General features: G+C 35.0%; 1 protein-coding gene across 1 annotated transcript in view; it reads right to left on the bottom strand.

The window, feature by feature from the left end:
* Positions 1 to 1,887: 1,887 nt before the first annotated feature.
* rdgC (retinal degeneration C) overlaps positions 1,888 to 15,125 on the bottom strand; it is a 484,209-nt gene continuing 470,971 nt past the window's right edge. Inside the window, exon 16 of the mRNA XM_069835771.1 lies at positions 1,888 to 11,215. Within this exon, the coding sequence (XP_069691872.1) occupies positions 10,983 to 11,215 (233 nt within the window). The 3' untranslated portion in view covers positions 1,888 to 10,982. The remainder of the gene's footprint in view (positions 11,216 to 15,125) is intronic.

Genomic DNA, 15,125 nt, shown 5'->3' with positions numbered 1-15,125 from the left:
TCTTTAATTACCTTGTATATTCATTTTTATTACATGTATTAAAATTAAATAATTGATTAAATGGCGATCTTACTCGTGTTAATTATGTAAGCATGTGAGGCTTACAACTGTTTCGGTGCTATTCGACACCATCTACTCTGTAGGCTCTGAGGATGGTGTCGAATAGCACCGAAATAGTTGTAAGGCGCACATGCTTACATAATTAACACGAGTAAGATCGCCATTTAATCAATTATTTATATTCAAGTGTTAAAAGTAGTGTACGAAAGATTCAACATGGTATGAAAATTGTACGCACCGTAAATTCAGTTACGAAACCGTCATTAGTTCTAAAACATATACGAATCAAAATATTATACAAAAGTATTGCCCTACCAATTCTGTCTTACGGTTATCAGGCATAGACATATAGTTAAAACACCAGATTTCTGAAGAATAATTGCCGCAAAAATTATGTTCATTAGGCGTAAGGCAGAAGTAAGAAAAATGTGATCATAATAGAACTTAAAATAGAACCAGTTTTGCATTAAGTAAACCAGCGATCATCAGTATACTGCACTCTCGGGCTAGCGTCTCTTATCCGCAGATCTCTTACAACACCAGCGTCCACCCGTGGCAGCTGGCTGGTATGCTGTCTCCCTATCCTGTACGACGGAGCATATTTTGTTGCACGCCTTGCACTTTACCCATTTCAGCGACTGCTATCGACCACTTATGTAAACGATCAAAGGAGAAATTGGAAAAGACATGTTAGAATAAAAACAAATCCTAATGTGTAAATCGTACCTCATGTAAGATGATCTATTGGTAGCCCGGCAAACAGATGGACTGGTGTGAGACCATTTATTCTAATACTTATTTGGAAGATGATGATGGTGATATTTATTATGATTTATGTAACAGATATTTGTTGTTAGTGCATCTTTAGCAGAAGTCCAGAAGGTGGGATGGATATGCCGAATCCATCCTCTAGATTTCAAGTTTAATTTGTGGAACATATTTTGAGGTAGAGTAGTTTAACCTGTTATTTCACTGTATTTTTATAACTCAGAAATCATTCTTACTACAGGCATAGACACCAATTAGAAAGCAATATACCTTACGGTATTCACTTGAGAATATTTTAAGAAGCATTATTATTATTATTATTATTATTATTATTATTATTATTATTGTTATCAATGTTATTGTTATTATATTATCATTATTATAATTGTTATTATTATTATCGTCATTATTATATATATTATTTTAATGTACCGAAGTACGTATGATATTTCCATGCAGATATTCTGCGTCATCATACGATGAAAGAGTAATGGAACGGAGAAAAATTCTCTCCGGCGCCGGAATTTGAACCCGGGTTTTCAGCTCTACATGCTGATGCTTTATCCACTAAGCCACACTGGATACCCACCCCGGCGCCGGACAGAATCGTCTCAATTTAAGTTCCAACTCTTGGGTTCCCTCTAGTGGCCGCCCTCTGCACTACGTCATAGATGTCTATGAACATAGGACTGAAGTCCACACATGTGCTGAGGTGCACTCGTTATGAGTGACAAGTTGGCCGGGATCCGACAGAATAAGCGCCGTCTTAAATCACGAAGTGATTTACGCATATCATATATATTATTATAATGTACCGAAGTACATATGATATTTCCATGCAGATATTCTGCGTCATAATACGATGAAAGAGTAATGGAACGGAGAAAAATTCTCTCCGTCGGATCCCGGCCAACTTGTCACTCATAACGAGTGCACCTCAGCACATGTGTGGACTTCAGTCCTATGTTCGTAGACATCTATGACGTAGTGCAGAGGGCGGCCGCTAGAGGAAACCCAAGAGTTGGAACTTAAATTGAGACGATTCTGTCCGGCGCCGGGGTGGGTATCCGGTGTGGCTTAGTGGATAAAGCATCAGCACGTAGAGCTGAAAACCCGGGTTCAAATCCCGGCGCCGGAGAGAATTTTTCTCCGTTCCATTACTCTTTTATCGTCATTATTATTATATTTATTATTATTTTATTATTATTATTATTATTATTATTATTATTATTATTATCATTATTATTAAGGAAGGAGAAATATTTTATTGAATATCTATTCTCTGTATTTAGCGAAAATATATAAAGCTTTGTGCATATATGGTTAAATTCCTAAAATTCAAATTAGTTCAACTTTTAAGTGAAAAAAAATACACGAAAATCCTTACTTATTTATTTGTAGCTTGAGGTTTATTGCCGCCCTCACATAAGCCCGCCATCGGTCCCTTCCTAAGCAAGATTAATCCAGTCTCTTCTATTATATCCCACCTCCCTCAAATCCATTTTAATATTATCCTCCCAAGTACGTCTCGGCCTCCCAAGGTCTTTTTCCCTTCAGCCTCCCAACTAACACTCTATATGCATTTCTGGATTCTCCCATACGTGCTACATACCCTGTCCAACTTAAACGTCTTGATTTAATGTTCCTAATTATGTCAGGTGAAGAATGCAATGCGTGCAGTTCTGCGTTGTGTTAAAAAACCTCAAACAAGAATATCGCGTGAGTTTGTCAGGTGACTTTGGAGACCACAAATTTGTCTCACTACATTTGCTCAAATTAATATCAAAAGTTGTTTATTTTCCTGAGCACCTTATTCTCAAACATCCTTAACCTCTGTTCCGGAAATCTTTATGGGTTTATTAAAAATATAAATCCTGTAATATGTATCCTAAATGAAACGGAATCCAATTTAATAACAATGTCTCAAAATACGAAAGTTTCAAATCATTGTACTCGTACCCAATATCCCGCATGCGTGATATATAAAGTATGAGGTAAAAATTTCGCACAAGAACAAGCGAATTGCATCTTGTGGTTTGTTAAATTTGAAATCGATAAGCAGTGCAATATCGATTTCATTGTACATGTGTGTTCGGAAGTCATCAAAATACGAGTCACCGATACTTCAGTAACACATGTTTGAAAAAAAAAGTTTATAAGCCACACTATGTTGATCAGAGTATGTCTGTAATAGTAACCGTTGTTGGTTTCGTTGTGACAGCGAACTCCAGAAGATATCAGAGGCGATTACCATGAGTTACGGTTGTGTAATAAACCATTTTTATATCAGTTTTAGCAAACGTGATACGACAAAAATCTGGCCTCCAAAATCACCTGACTTAAACCCACGCGATATTCCTGTTTGAGGTTTTCATGAAGGACAGTGTGTATGCACAATAATTCAGGGGTATTGTTGATCTCAGAACCAAGCCAATTTCGGAGAAATTTTGCCAGATATGTTGGGTAGATTACATATGGAAAGAATTAGCCAAACTTATGATTTATGTCGTGTACACAATATTGATGATGTTAAGACTTCAAGCAGGAAAAGACAACATTTCCGTATTTTTTACTACATTTACAGAGTATTGAATAATAAATATAATTTGTTTTTTTTTTTTCATATTCAAACGAATCACCTTCCATTAGACCAGATTTGTCGAAATAGTTCTGTTTCTTTTTCCATTATTCTGTATCTTCTGTATAGCTCTCCTTATGTGTAATAAGGAGGTTGATTGTGTTCCTATTGAGAGTTTTTATGCCAATCTGGAAGCAACAATTTTAAGAATAAACGAAAATATGAGAAAATAGTAGTAATGCATTTGTAGTGTTATCTCATAGTTATATCTGGAAGAATAAATCCCTTCTATAAATAAATAGCAACCGGTTCAATTGAAATTAAATTGAACAATATTATAATTATTACAACAAGAGTTACGGTACATTAAATTTAAATGCATATATTGTATTTCAAAGTTCTTCAGATTCATCAAATCTGACCAGAAAACTAAGTGCATATTATGTGATAAAATAGTAATGTTAACATTACAGTATTTAAATTTTAATAATGATTAAAATATCTTCGTATTTTTCAGTTCAGAAGCGATAGAAATTATTTTAGTAAGTAATTGGTATTAAAGGATTATAAAAATAGTTAATCAATTTATGTTATGTGGAAACTGTGAAGGTTTATATATCCGAGAGATGAAAAATTAACCATCTTTAATATTCAGTTGAACTCGCATCTTCGCAACTTGTGTTTTCTACGTATTAATCCGGTGAAGAGCTGTGAGTTCGCGGACGTAAACAGCGGTCGTATCAGGGGTGACTTGCCGCTGGTCGGCAGACAAAAATACGGAGAACGATCGCTGGGATTCAATGTATATTACAGAAACAAGAAATTAAATGTTCTCTGCCTCAGAATATTTATCTTTCACCTTAGAATCCGAAGTTATTAACTCCAACATTAACAATGATTTTCAGAATAAAATTAATGCAATATTTAAATTAAATTCTTGTAATAAGTGTACTATAAATTCCATAGGCCTAATAGAATACGAGCAGAATCACAGATTCGTTTATAGTTATAAATAATTATTTAAAAACACTACAACCTTTATATTTTTAGAATAATAAAGCAAATAAATACCTTAATATATTCCCTGATTTCAATAGTAATACAGGTTTTAAAGAGGTGCGCTACTTAGTTTTCGGCCAATTTTGGTCATTTTCTTCTTTTCTTAATACAATACCAAAAAATCTACGGTTTCCTGAATAATACAGCAGAGAAAATGTAATATTGATAGCTCTATCCCAGGTTTGTTAGTTTTAAGATCTTTAAAACGCTGTCATGGTGATCTAGTGGCTAGAGCTCTGGACTTAAAATCCTGTAAACCCCCGTTTTATAACATGTGTTGGGAAAGCTCGTAGTCCAGGTAATACAGAGGTTTCTTCGGGAGCAGCGGTTCCCCTGTGGCAACCCAACAAATATCCATTATCATCTCATCTCATCGCGGGTGTAGTGTAGATCAGCCACCTGTGGCGCACCCTGGACAATGACTCTATCGATAAATTGGTCAATACAATTGGTTTTATATGGGTGAATAACGAACAGTCTGGTACCCGCTATTAGTAAAAAAAAAAAAAAAACTTTAAAACTGCTGCATTACACTTCAGTATTTAAACAAACTCATCGTTTACGTTTATGTTATATGTTTCTCTAAACTTATACAGGGTGTTTCCGAGGTGGTGTTACAAACTTTCAGGGATGATGGCGAAGAGCACATGTATCAATTTGAGATAAGGAACCATGGTCCGGAAATGACTGAGTCGAAAGTTATAATCAAAAATAGTTGTGTGGAAATGGAATTGTAATTTGACATCACGTGCCCTCCTTCCCTTAATCTTTGGAACAGTCGTGGAAAGATAGTTTGTGCCGGATGTCTCCTACGTGGGTACTGACCCGATACAATCTGTGAGCTTGTCTACTGTTCCCATTGGCTCATCCGTATTCGAAAATCAGGTCTGCTTATTCCGCTCACGTGTCCTCCTTCATTTCACTAGGACTGATCGACTGGACACTGCAACTTGTACACATACACTGCTGTCTACAAACGTGAATATCAGGACCGATCATTCCGTTACACATTACGCTATCTGCATTGCTTTAGTGTAGTTTCCTGTCCCCGTCCCTCAGACAGCGCACTGAATGGAATACTGTAAGTAGACAACGTAAACAACGTCAGATGAATACATTATGTGTAAGATGTACAGATAAATACACATAAATAAGGTGTACAGAGGAATAAAATTATTTCATTTCCATACAACTATTTTTGCTTGTAACTTTCGACTCGGTCATTTCCGGACCACGGTTCTTTATCTCAAATTGATACATGTGTACTTCGCCATTATCCCTGAAAGTTTGTAACACCACCTCGGAAACACTCTGTATATTACTTTTAAGGACGGTGTATGTTAGCAGTGTCAATTTTAGCACCATATTCATCTGCGAAGCAGAGAATAACACGGTATTCATAGAGAACATGCGACTTCATGCCTTAGATCGTTAGTAAACAAAGCAGATTGTGTTTATTGCAAGTAAAACTTTCAATAGTGAGTATTTTCATTCTTATTTTTCGTCTGAAAATTATAACTTTAATTGTAATTAGGTAGAAATTAAATAAGAAGCTTGTGGTGAGGTGAGAAATGCATTTGCCCAATATTTGTAGTTACAATATTCAGTATAGCCTACACATTATAATTTGAAGTCTTTTTAACGATAAATCTAATTTTTCATATTTTAACGTATTACAAATAAGATAACTCCTGAATGGCTTATCTTCGAAAAATGAAACTTTCCACACACATTGACAACGGAGCCAGCGTATGGAGAATTATAAGTATGGACACTTCGCGTCGGTACCTTTGATGTAGCATGACTGATTTCAATGACCTTCAAACAGCTTGAGCGTGAGATTCTGCTTTTACCCTAGAGGTGACGCTGACATCATACCAGCTAGCAGTCGGCCCAGCGGAAATATAACACATACATTATTAATACATCTAGGTAGGCCTACGTTATGTACTCAAAATTAATTGGACCAATGAAATAATAAATTCGTCATTATCTGTAATGTCTACACTTTAGAGTTGCTTGACAATGAGAGTTGAGACGTTTACCTCATCAGCAATTAAAATATGTAATGATTTGATAGCGCTAATAATGGAAAAACAAAATTCCCATGAGTAAAACTGTATGCCTATATATTGCATACAAATATTAAACGAATTTGATACATAATTTTAATGTATTACATTATTTTATAATATAATTTATTATACAGTATATAAAACTTAAAAATTATTATTATTATAGCTAGTTTATCACTGAGAAATAAGGAAAAGCTGTTAACTTGAATGTATTTTAAGCAAAGCCGTTACTGGATTATGTACGAGGTAATAAGGTAGGCGATGTTTGGATCCTGTGTCTCAACTTTTGTATTCAATTATTATCGAGGAACTCTTGCGTGTGCTCGATTACACTAACCTCTGGCGCTTGTAAGTAGGACTAAACGCCGATGGAGCGCATGAACACAGAAAAACCTAACAGAGAAATTCGCTCACTGTCCATTCTATATAATCCCTATTCCCTGACGGAGCTGTGCATAAAACGTATAATTTCGGTTTATATATGATCTGATAGGTATTAAGAAAGCTGAATTTTTTATGATATTGAAAATTTAAAAAAAGTTGTACAGAATTCATGGTATGCCTGTAATTGCGTGAAATGCTTATTCTGTTCGTGATTGTTATTGTGAGCATGGTTGGGATTGTAAAGTGGTTTCGGATTTGAAATTAAATTTTTATATATAGCCTATATTTTTTCATATCTGTCTTTATACTCCCTGAATTTAAATTTAGCAAGGCGAGGTTTCTCGCTAATTACTAAGCCTACATAATTGCTTTCTTATTCCACGAGTCTTACTGTAGTCTCGAGATAACAATGCAAGTGATGGTTGAAACGACTTGTTTTAAGCGTAACGAATAATATTACGTCATTACGAGAATTGGATTCATTTGAAAATTAATATCATAGTTAAGCACTTTAAAATTAAACTATCTTTATATTACCCTAATGTATTATTTGTTACCTTTTACTTGGTTATTTAACGTCACTGTATCAACTATTGAGTTATTTAGCGTCAATCGAATTGATGATAATGAGACGGTATTTGGAGGACGAGGCGGAGGATTCGCCATATATTACCTGACGTTCGCCTTACGGTTGGGGAAAACCTCCGATAAACCTAACCATGTAATCAGCCCAAGCGGGAATCGAATCCACGTCCGAGTGAAATTCCGAATCAGCAGGCAAACGCACTACCGCCTGAGCTACGCCGATGACTCCCTCATTTATTAATCACTCCCATTTGTTTATGGATAATAATGAATTCATTATGATGACACATTAAATTGTTTCCTTTTTATGTTTTATCACGGCTGGCTGGATTCCAAGCTGCTTTCTTTTAAACATATCTTCATTCAGTCATCCAAGGCCTACTATAACACAGGGTTACCATATTTTAGTACTTTACATGATGAAGGATAATTTTGAATGACTTTTTCATGCTCTCTGTAAAAATGAAATCCGTTTTCATCAAACACCCACAGTTTTTATGTAATTTATTAAGTTCGCTATATTTAAATTTTGCGCGTAATCTTATACTGTAATTGATATAATCTATCCTAAATTGATTGAACACGATCGATTGTGAACAATCGATACTTCTCGAGTTGTCTAGAAGTACACAGAAGCATTACAGTCATATGATAATTTTGAAGTGAAATGTATATGTGTAATCGTATCAGGTTATTTCAAATCGATCTAATGATGGCGACTTCAGGAATAGGAAACATTACAGACTTAAAAAACATTGTAGAAAATGTTGGTAGCTATGTAAAATTTATGATGCAATATGGGCATTAAAATCCATTTCGCTCATAGCCATTTTGATTTCTTTCCTGATTGTCTTGGAGATTACAGCGAACAACACGGAGAAGGGATTCATCAAGACATGAAAGAAATAGAAAAGCGTTATCAAGGCAGGTGGGATGATATGACTACTGTTGGTCTATGAAAAGAGACAATTGGAGCTGCAACATAGAAGACAATCTCAAAGACGGAACTTTCTGATGAAGTGAAAGCGGTATTGAAAGTGTCTGCATGAAACTTGGAATGAGTTGAACCTAAATTGTGAATATGAACAAGATAGTGCTATTTGATTTTGTTTACTGTATAGACATTTTCAAAGATTACTTGACATGTATTTAAATGTGTTAAGGCTCATTCGCAATGAAAATTAAACATAACGTAAGCGTTAACTTAAAGATGTAAACGTTACGGTAAAATCAATAACATTCACGATGGAAACATAAACATAACCGCAAAGATACTTGGTAACCAAGGAAACATAACAACGGCGCCATTTCCTCATATTCTGTCGTATACATCAGCGCTGCACGATTGTGTACTGTTTGCAAATCACGTAAGCATAAGCATGAAAGTTTAGAGTTTGCAAACTTTTATGTTAACGTCTAACGGCAATGTTTATGTCAATGTGTATGTGAATCATTGTGAATGATCCCATTTGATAACCTGACCGCAAACTTCTGTGTTTATGTTACGGTTATGTTTAATTTTCATTATGAATGTGTCTTTAATATTGCATGATTGGAGCTATAAATATGCCAATGCTTCAAATCATTATACAATTTTTTTCTTACGTGATAGGAAAAATCTGACTTCAGATCCTTCAACAGAAGCCAACAATTAATCAAAATCAACCTTCGATATTAAAAGCCTGAAACCAAAATTTAATTTCGCAACCCTGTGTAATTAATGGCGTGACCATATTAATAAAAATGTTTGACATTAAAAAATATCAAAGTTAAACATTTTTGCTAATGAGTACGTAGACAGGAAAAAAAATTAATGCAGCATTTTATTATAGGTAGTCTTTTATGCCAGGCTCAAATAAATGGCCATTAGAAATAGGCTAGCAGGTAATTATTTTTAAATAAATATTTTTCTGAATACATTTTTCAACATAAAATATATTATACAGAGTGTATCACGAGGTATCCCCCCGGTTTATGGAGGTGATTCCTGGTGTTATTTGGAACAAAAAATGTAAATACGGTAATGGGGTGACATTCATAATTAAGGAATTACAACAGAATTTCGAAACACGCCATGGTGTATGTAGCGCTAGACATGTTTGCGCAGGACTAACGATGTGTGGGGGGAGGAGGACTGTAACGATAAAACAGTAAGCAGTACATAAGCCAAAGCGAGTGGTACGTTTTCATAGCAAGAACACGTTGTTGATACTGCAGTCCCTGTTTACTTGTGAATTTACGAACTGCTACATGCGCGGTGCACATCCTTGCGAATCTTTGCCTTCAGATGCAGGGAGGAAATTTTGAACATTTACTTTAAATACACTGTACATGCAAGAGACTGGTACAAAATGAAACACTTGTTTATATTCTAACTATGATTTCCATTTTTGTCAGTGACATCCTCAAATAAATAGTAATATGCGTTACAAGAGCGGTATGTTGAAGTTTTCATATTCGAGGAAAAGTTTGAAAAAGCGAAATGTAGTTGAGCTTTTTTAATTTCCGAGAATTGAAAGAAAACATACCGCTCGTGTATTGTACATTATTTTGTGCGAAGATCCTTTATTACATACCTGAAAGTGGAATTTCTAATTAGTTGCAATTAAATCTCCATCTTGGTTTCTGTTCAATGACTGCAAATTTGCAAAACAAAAATATCTATCTTCAACTTTGTTGCTTTGAAATATTTTCTGTGTTTACTATACTCCAGCAGGCCGTGAAATAAGTCTGTCTTTTTTTCCCCCAGTCTATGTTGAGTCTGGAATCTTGTTGATTTTTTCACGGCTTCCTTAATGTTACTTGCATCACGAATGCAGTAACTTTAATGGAGTTGTAGAGTTTACTTAATTTTTGGAAATATTTAATAACAATAATTAACAGTGCAATTTAGGTGAAATTGCAGTGGTAAGTTCCCAATTTATAATTATTACTATATTGAACGTCTCTAAAAATAATATGTTAAAAGCCTAAAGCAGTAAAATCAATATGTCACTTAAGCGGTAAGAAGAGGGAAATTGTTTCAGTATGTGTATTAGGTTGGGAATACTGAATGTGGAATTTTAGACTTTCCGCGGATTGGTTTTGTGCGGAAACCAAGCAAATACGCACGATCTCGCACAAAAGTTTTTTTCTGCTTTTTTTCAAATTGCCATAACTTCTTAATTATGAATGTCACCCCATTACTGTATTTACATTTGTTGTTCCAAATAACACCAGGAATCACCTCAATAAACCGGGAGAAAACCTCGTGATACACCCTGTATATGGATATGTTGGAGCATGAGGTTTAGCAATGTTTACGGTATGTATTATTTTCAGGATGATACAATGAAAATAATAGAAGTTACAAAACTGAGTAGCGCTTCTCTTTAAGGTTGCTGCTCTAGATAATAAAACGCGACATTGTAACTCTGTGTCATATGAGCCTCTGTGCTTGATAATGAACACGTCACTCAAGCGTGACGTGGCGTCTACTCCAGTCTGTGTGTGTCCTCGTCAGGGGACGAATCCTCGCCGTCGGGTCTGTCCTCATGCTCCATGTCCACTAGCCGGAACGTCTCCAGAAACTCGTTCAGGTCGACGAGCCCGTCCTTGTTTATGTCCATGCTTCGACAGATGTCGACCAGCTGATCGGGTGGAATCTGTGGCAGATGTTCTCCCAGTAGTGCGCATGCGTCGGAGAACTCTTCCATAGAGATGTAGCCTGAAGGAAAAGCAGAACATTGTCAAGGATTATGATACGGAACGGCAACAACATTCGGAGCTGTAGTGCAATCGGGCAATGGCTTATTGCTGCAACGGAAAAAGATTTCTGGTGAGTAATCGTGAAAAGTGTGTAATTTCAACGTTTCTTGTAAATTAATGTTATAGTATACTTAAATTCATATTACTGGGAGTATATTAGAACCTACCAATAGTTCTTTTTAATAGACCGCGTGTTTTAAAAGACGCTAAGTAAGCAATTTCAATTTTAAATTAAGGGTCCATTTTTATTACTCTATTGCCACTTCCAACGGACTCCTAACTAATATTCACACGTTTATCACTGGGATTGTGGCGCTGGAAATCAATTTAGAACAACTTTTATCTCAGCCACGACACATTTAAATTTTTATTGTACAATATAAATGCAATTATCACTACAATGACACAATAATTCTTGCAGATAACACAGAAACAACTTCGTAAACGTAATAAACAGAGTCGCAGTTTCACTTCACTTCCATTAGATGACTCTTGAGGCTATAGGCGGAGCAGGGATGCCAATATCGGCAAACGAAATGAAACTGTGAGGAATGTTACAACAGGTGTGCTAAACGTTAGGAATGTTACAATAGGTGTGTAGCACGTTAGGTTAGATTAGGTTTTTTTAGGTGTGTAAGATAATATGAATGGTTACCACAGTTGGCGACACTGCAATCATTCTCCTACTCCACCTCAAATAACGTCACAACGACGGAATATGGCCGCCTTCTTCCTTCAAGTACGACGATTTTCCTATATAAGTAAGGAACCTATTTAGATCGGGTTGGGTGGGACCACAGCTCTCCAAGTGATCACATCGAGTTTCTACTACTCCACACTACAAAACTAAGATATTTTCAGTGTTTGTTTTTAATTTCCTATACTAGCAGTATAGTAATAAAAATTCACCAAATAAAGTTTTTTCATGTAACTTCTATATTCGACCTGCATTAGCAGTAAACGAAAGAATTTGATGGAACGGAAATTACATTGATTGCCATATCCGATAAATTCAACAATATAAACGAGTTCATTCCTATACACAAGGGCAGACCTGCAGAACTGTAGCTCCTCAGAGCGACTGCTTTACTATCCCTTCTTACCCCACCCACCTTTTCTACCAGTGCGGTCATGGCGTTATTATAGTTACGCTCGGCTGCATCAACATTCATTCTCGCGGCAGCAGGTATACAATACGCTATCAAGAATTATAAATGAACAGATAATAAAATCCTTAGGAACATGCCTTTAGAAAGTAAGAGAAAAATGAATGAGGGAAATAAAGTAAAATGTGAAATAAATTTTAAAATGTATGTGTGCATATAATGTAAAAAGGTCTAGCTTTGTATTGATCGTCCTATTACTAGTAAAACCTATTAAGTCCACTTTTCGTGTAAAATAAGTTAAGTACAGACCATGACTTACCTTTCCGTGCTCTGTATTCTACTAAAATGAAATAATTTCGAAATGTTGCATGCAGGCAACAAACCAATTACTTTATTTGAAGAATTTATTATGATTTTTCGTGCATTAATAAAGTTTTAATTCCTATTTTTACAAAACTTGCATTACTGGTCTTAACTGGTTTTACTAGTAATAGGACGATAAATAAATTGTACGTTGATAAGAAAGTGATTGCTATATGACCGGATGCCAATGCTGTCATTCAACATTGTAACAAACTCCAGCCAAATAAATAAATATATAAAAATAAGTAAAAAAAATACACAATACGCTTACTGCAGTTTAAAGATAACTGGAACATGGAAAAATTTAAATCCGTGAAGAAATACTACTTCCAAAGGAAATAGGAATATGATTATTTTGTTGTTGAAGACCAAAGAGTTGCTTGTTTACTGTGTCCCATCCAATTTATTTCTACTCGTCATTTCAATATTAAATCACATTTCAACAAAGCTCATATTAAGAATTATGTAATGCACAAACTTTCGGGTAAGTTAATTATTATGAACTGCATACTGATTATTTATTTATATACTGTTCAATTAAGGACGTCACTCGTTGTGTTCAGTTTGGATTGGAATTAATAGTGACTTTCAAGCTTCATTACTTAAATGCTATACATTTGTGTTTCCGTAGGGATGATAGGAGGAAAGTTTTCGAAAATCTAAAGCAGGCTACAATAGGTGCAAAGAAATCTCAAAGAAACTACCGACAGGAAATCTAGCATAATTCTAAACCTTGAAACGAGATAACCCATTATAAATACAATGAATTTATTACAATCCTGTTTGAAAATTACAGTGCCGCCACTGATGAACCTTACACGGGAAAAGAATATAAAAAACTCTACGCGGAATTCGATCATCCCCAATAGAAGTGGAGTGAGGCTGACGTCATATTTCCCCTACTTACGGGTTCTGCAGGCCTGTCCTAGATCTTGAATAGGTGATCATTCAAATGTATCTCGTGGTAAGACGCGCAGTTTTGTATGGCAATGACTCATACCACTGGTTTTTTATAAGTGATTTATATACTAAGCATATTTTTGTGCGGTTCTAAGTGTTCGAGGTCAAATATATTCCTTGTCAGAAGCAATATTTTTATTCAATGTGTTTTGCTTGTAAATCGAGATATTTTTAGGGCCTATATTATGTTTTAACATTATTGTTTAATATTAACTAATTTAATCTCGCAAAACATGCACGAATAAATGTAAGGCGTTAGATAATATGTAACTAAGTAAACATTCATTTATCAGATATTTAATTAAATTTCTATTGAAGCTAAGTTCTCTATCATTTTCACTTATGAACATCTGTTATTTGAGTCGTTACAAGTTATTTCGAACACACTGTAGAACAAACAGAGATCTGATGATGTTCAGATTGTTTCAGTGTTATTCCAGCGATGTTGTATGTCTCCTTGAATCCGTCGCGCCACACCTAGTGATTATTGTTTGCACACCACTGAGCATTGTAGCGCTTTATTCACATCAATGGACGCCTTCGTGTTCCGCTTTCCTTCGTTTAAATGACGCAGGTTTCTTTTGTTTTCATGTTTGCGACCTATCTCTGCATCTTCCCTCTACACTCTACAGAGACCCTTACTTCTCATTTCACTCCATATTCTAACTCTTTTTTTTTTCTTTATGAGAATTGAGTGTGCAATGTTATATGAAGGGTTCAGAGTCACAGTGGGCCAAGCGCCCATTTATTAAAAACTGAGAAAGCAAGGATTAAAGTTAACTGAATAGCATAGTTTAATGAAAATTGACATAGGCCTATTATCATTTAGTTTTAATGTGCATACTTTATATTACTTGCTGTATGTTTAATTAAGTTGTGGTACTCAATTTTAACCCTTGTTTTCTCCATTTTTAATATATGGCGCTTGGCCCACTATGTCTCTAAACTCTTCATATTTCCTACAAAAATACAGATATCACAATCAATAAAGTACATAATTATTACCTAATGTTCTCAGAGTTTATCTATTTTCTTTCGAGCATCATGCACAGTTCAGTAAGATATACATTATCAAGACATTGTGTAGAATAGAGTTTGCTATGAAATTTAATCACTATTTTGTCTTTTTATTAAGTTAATTCTATTTATTTAGCACTATTTTAAAACTATAGTCAGGTATTATGAGATTCACTTGTGGAGTAATTCTCTCAAGATCAATATTAAAAGCAGAACAGAGTTAAAGATGATAATAAAAACTAATAGAACAGCAAGTTGTAGATCCATATTAAATTTAAGGACTTGAAAATAATGACTGTGGTTAACATCTGCTGTAGTACTGAATACGTTTTTAGAGTGGATTACAATGTAATCCGCGCGAGTGCTAATGCCAGTGTTTTTAATAGGAGAGAATATAGGAGCATATTTTCGATTTACTTATTT

Source organism: Periplaneta americana, chromosome 9 (assembly GCF_040183065.1).
Source record: "Periplaneta americana isolate PAMFEO1 chromosome 9, P.americana_PAMFEO1_priV1, whole genome shotgun sequence".
NCBI lineage: Eukaryota > Metazoa > Arthropoda > Insecta > Blattodea > Blattidae > Periplaneta > Periplaneta americana.
This window is presented reverse-complemented; position numbering and strand designations above follow the sequence as displayed.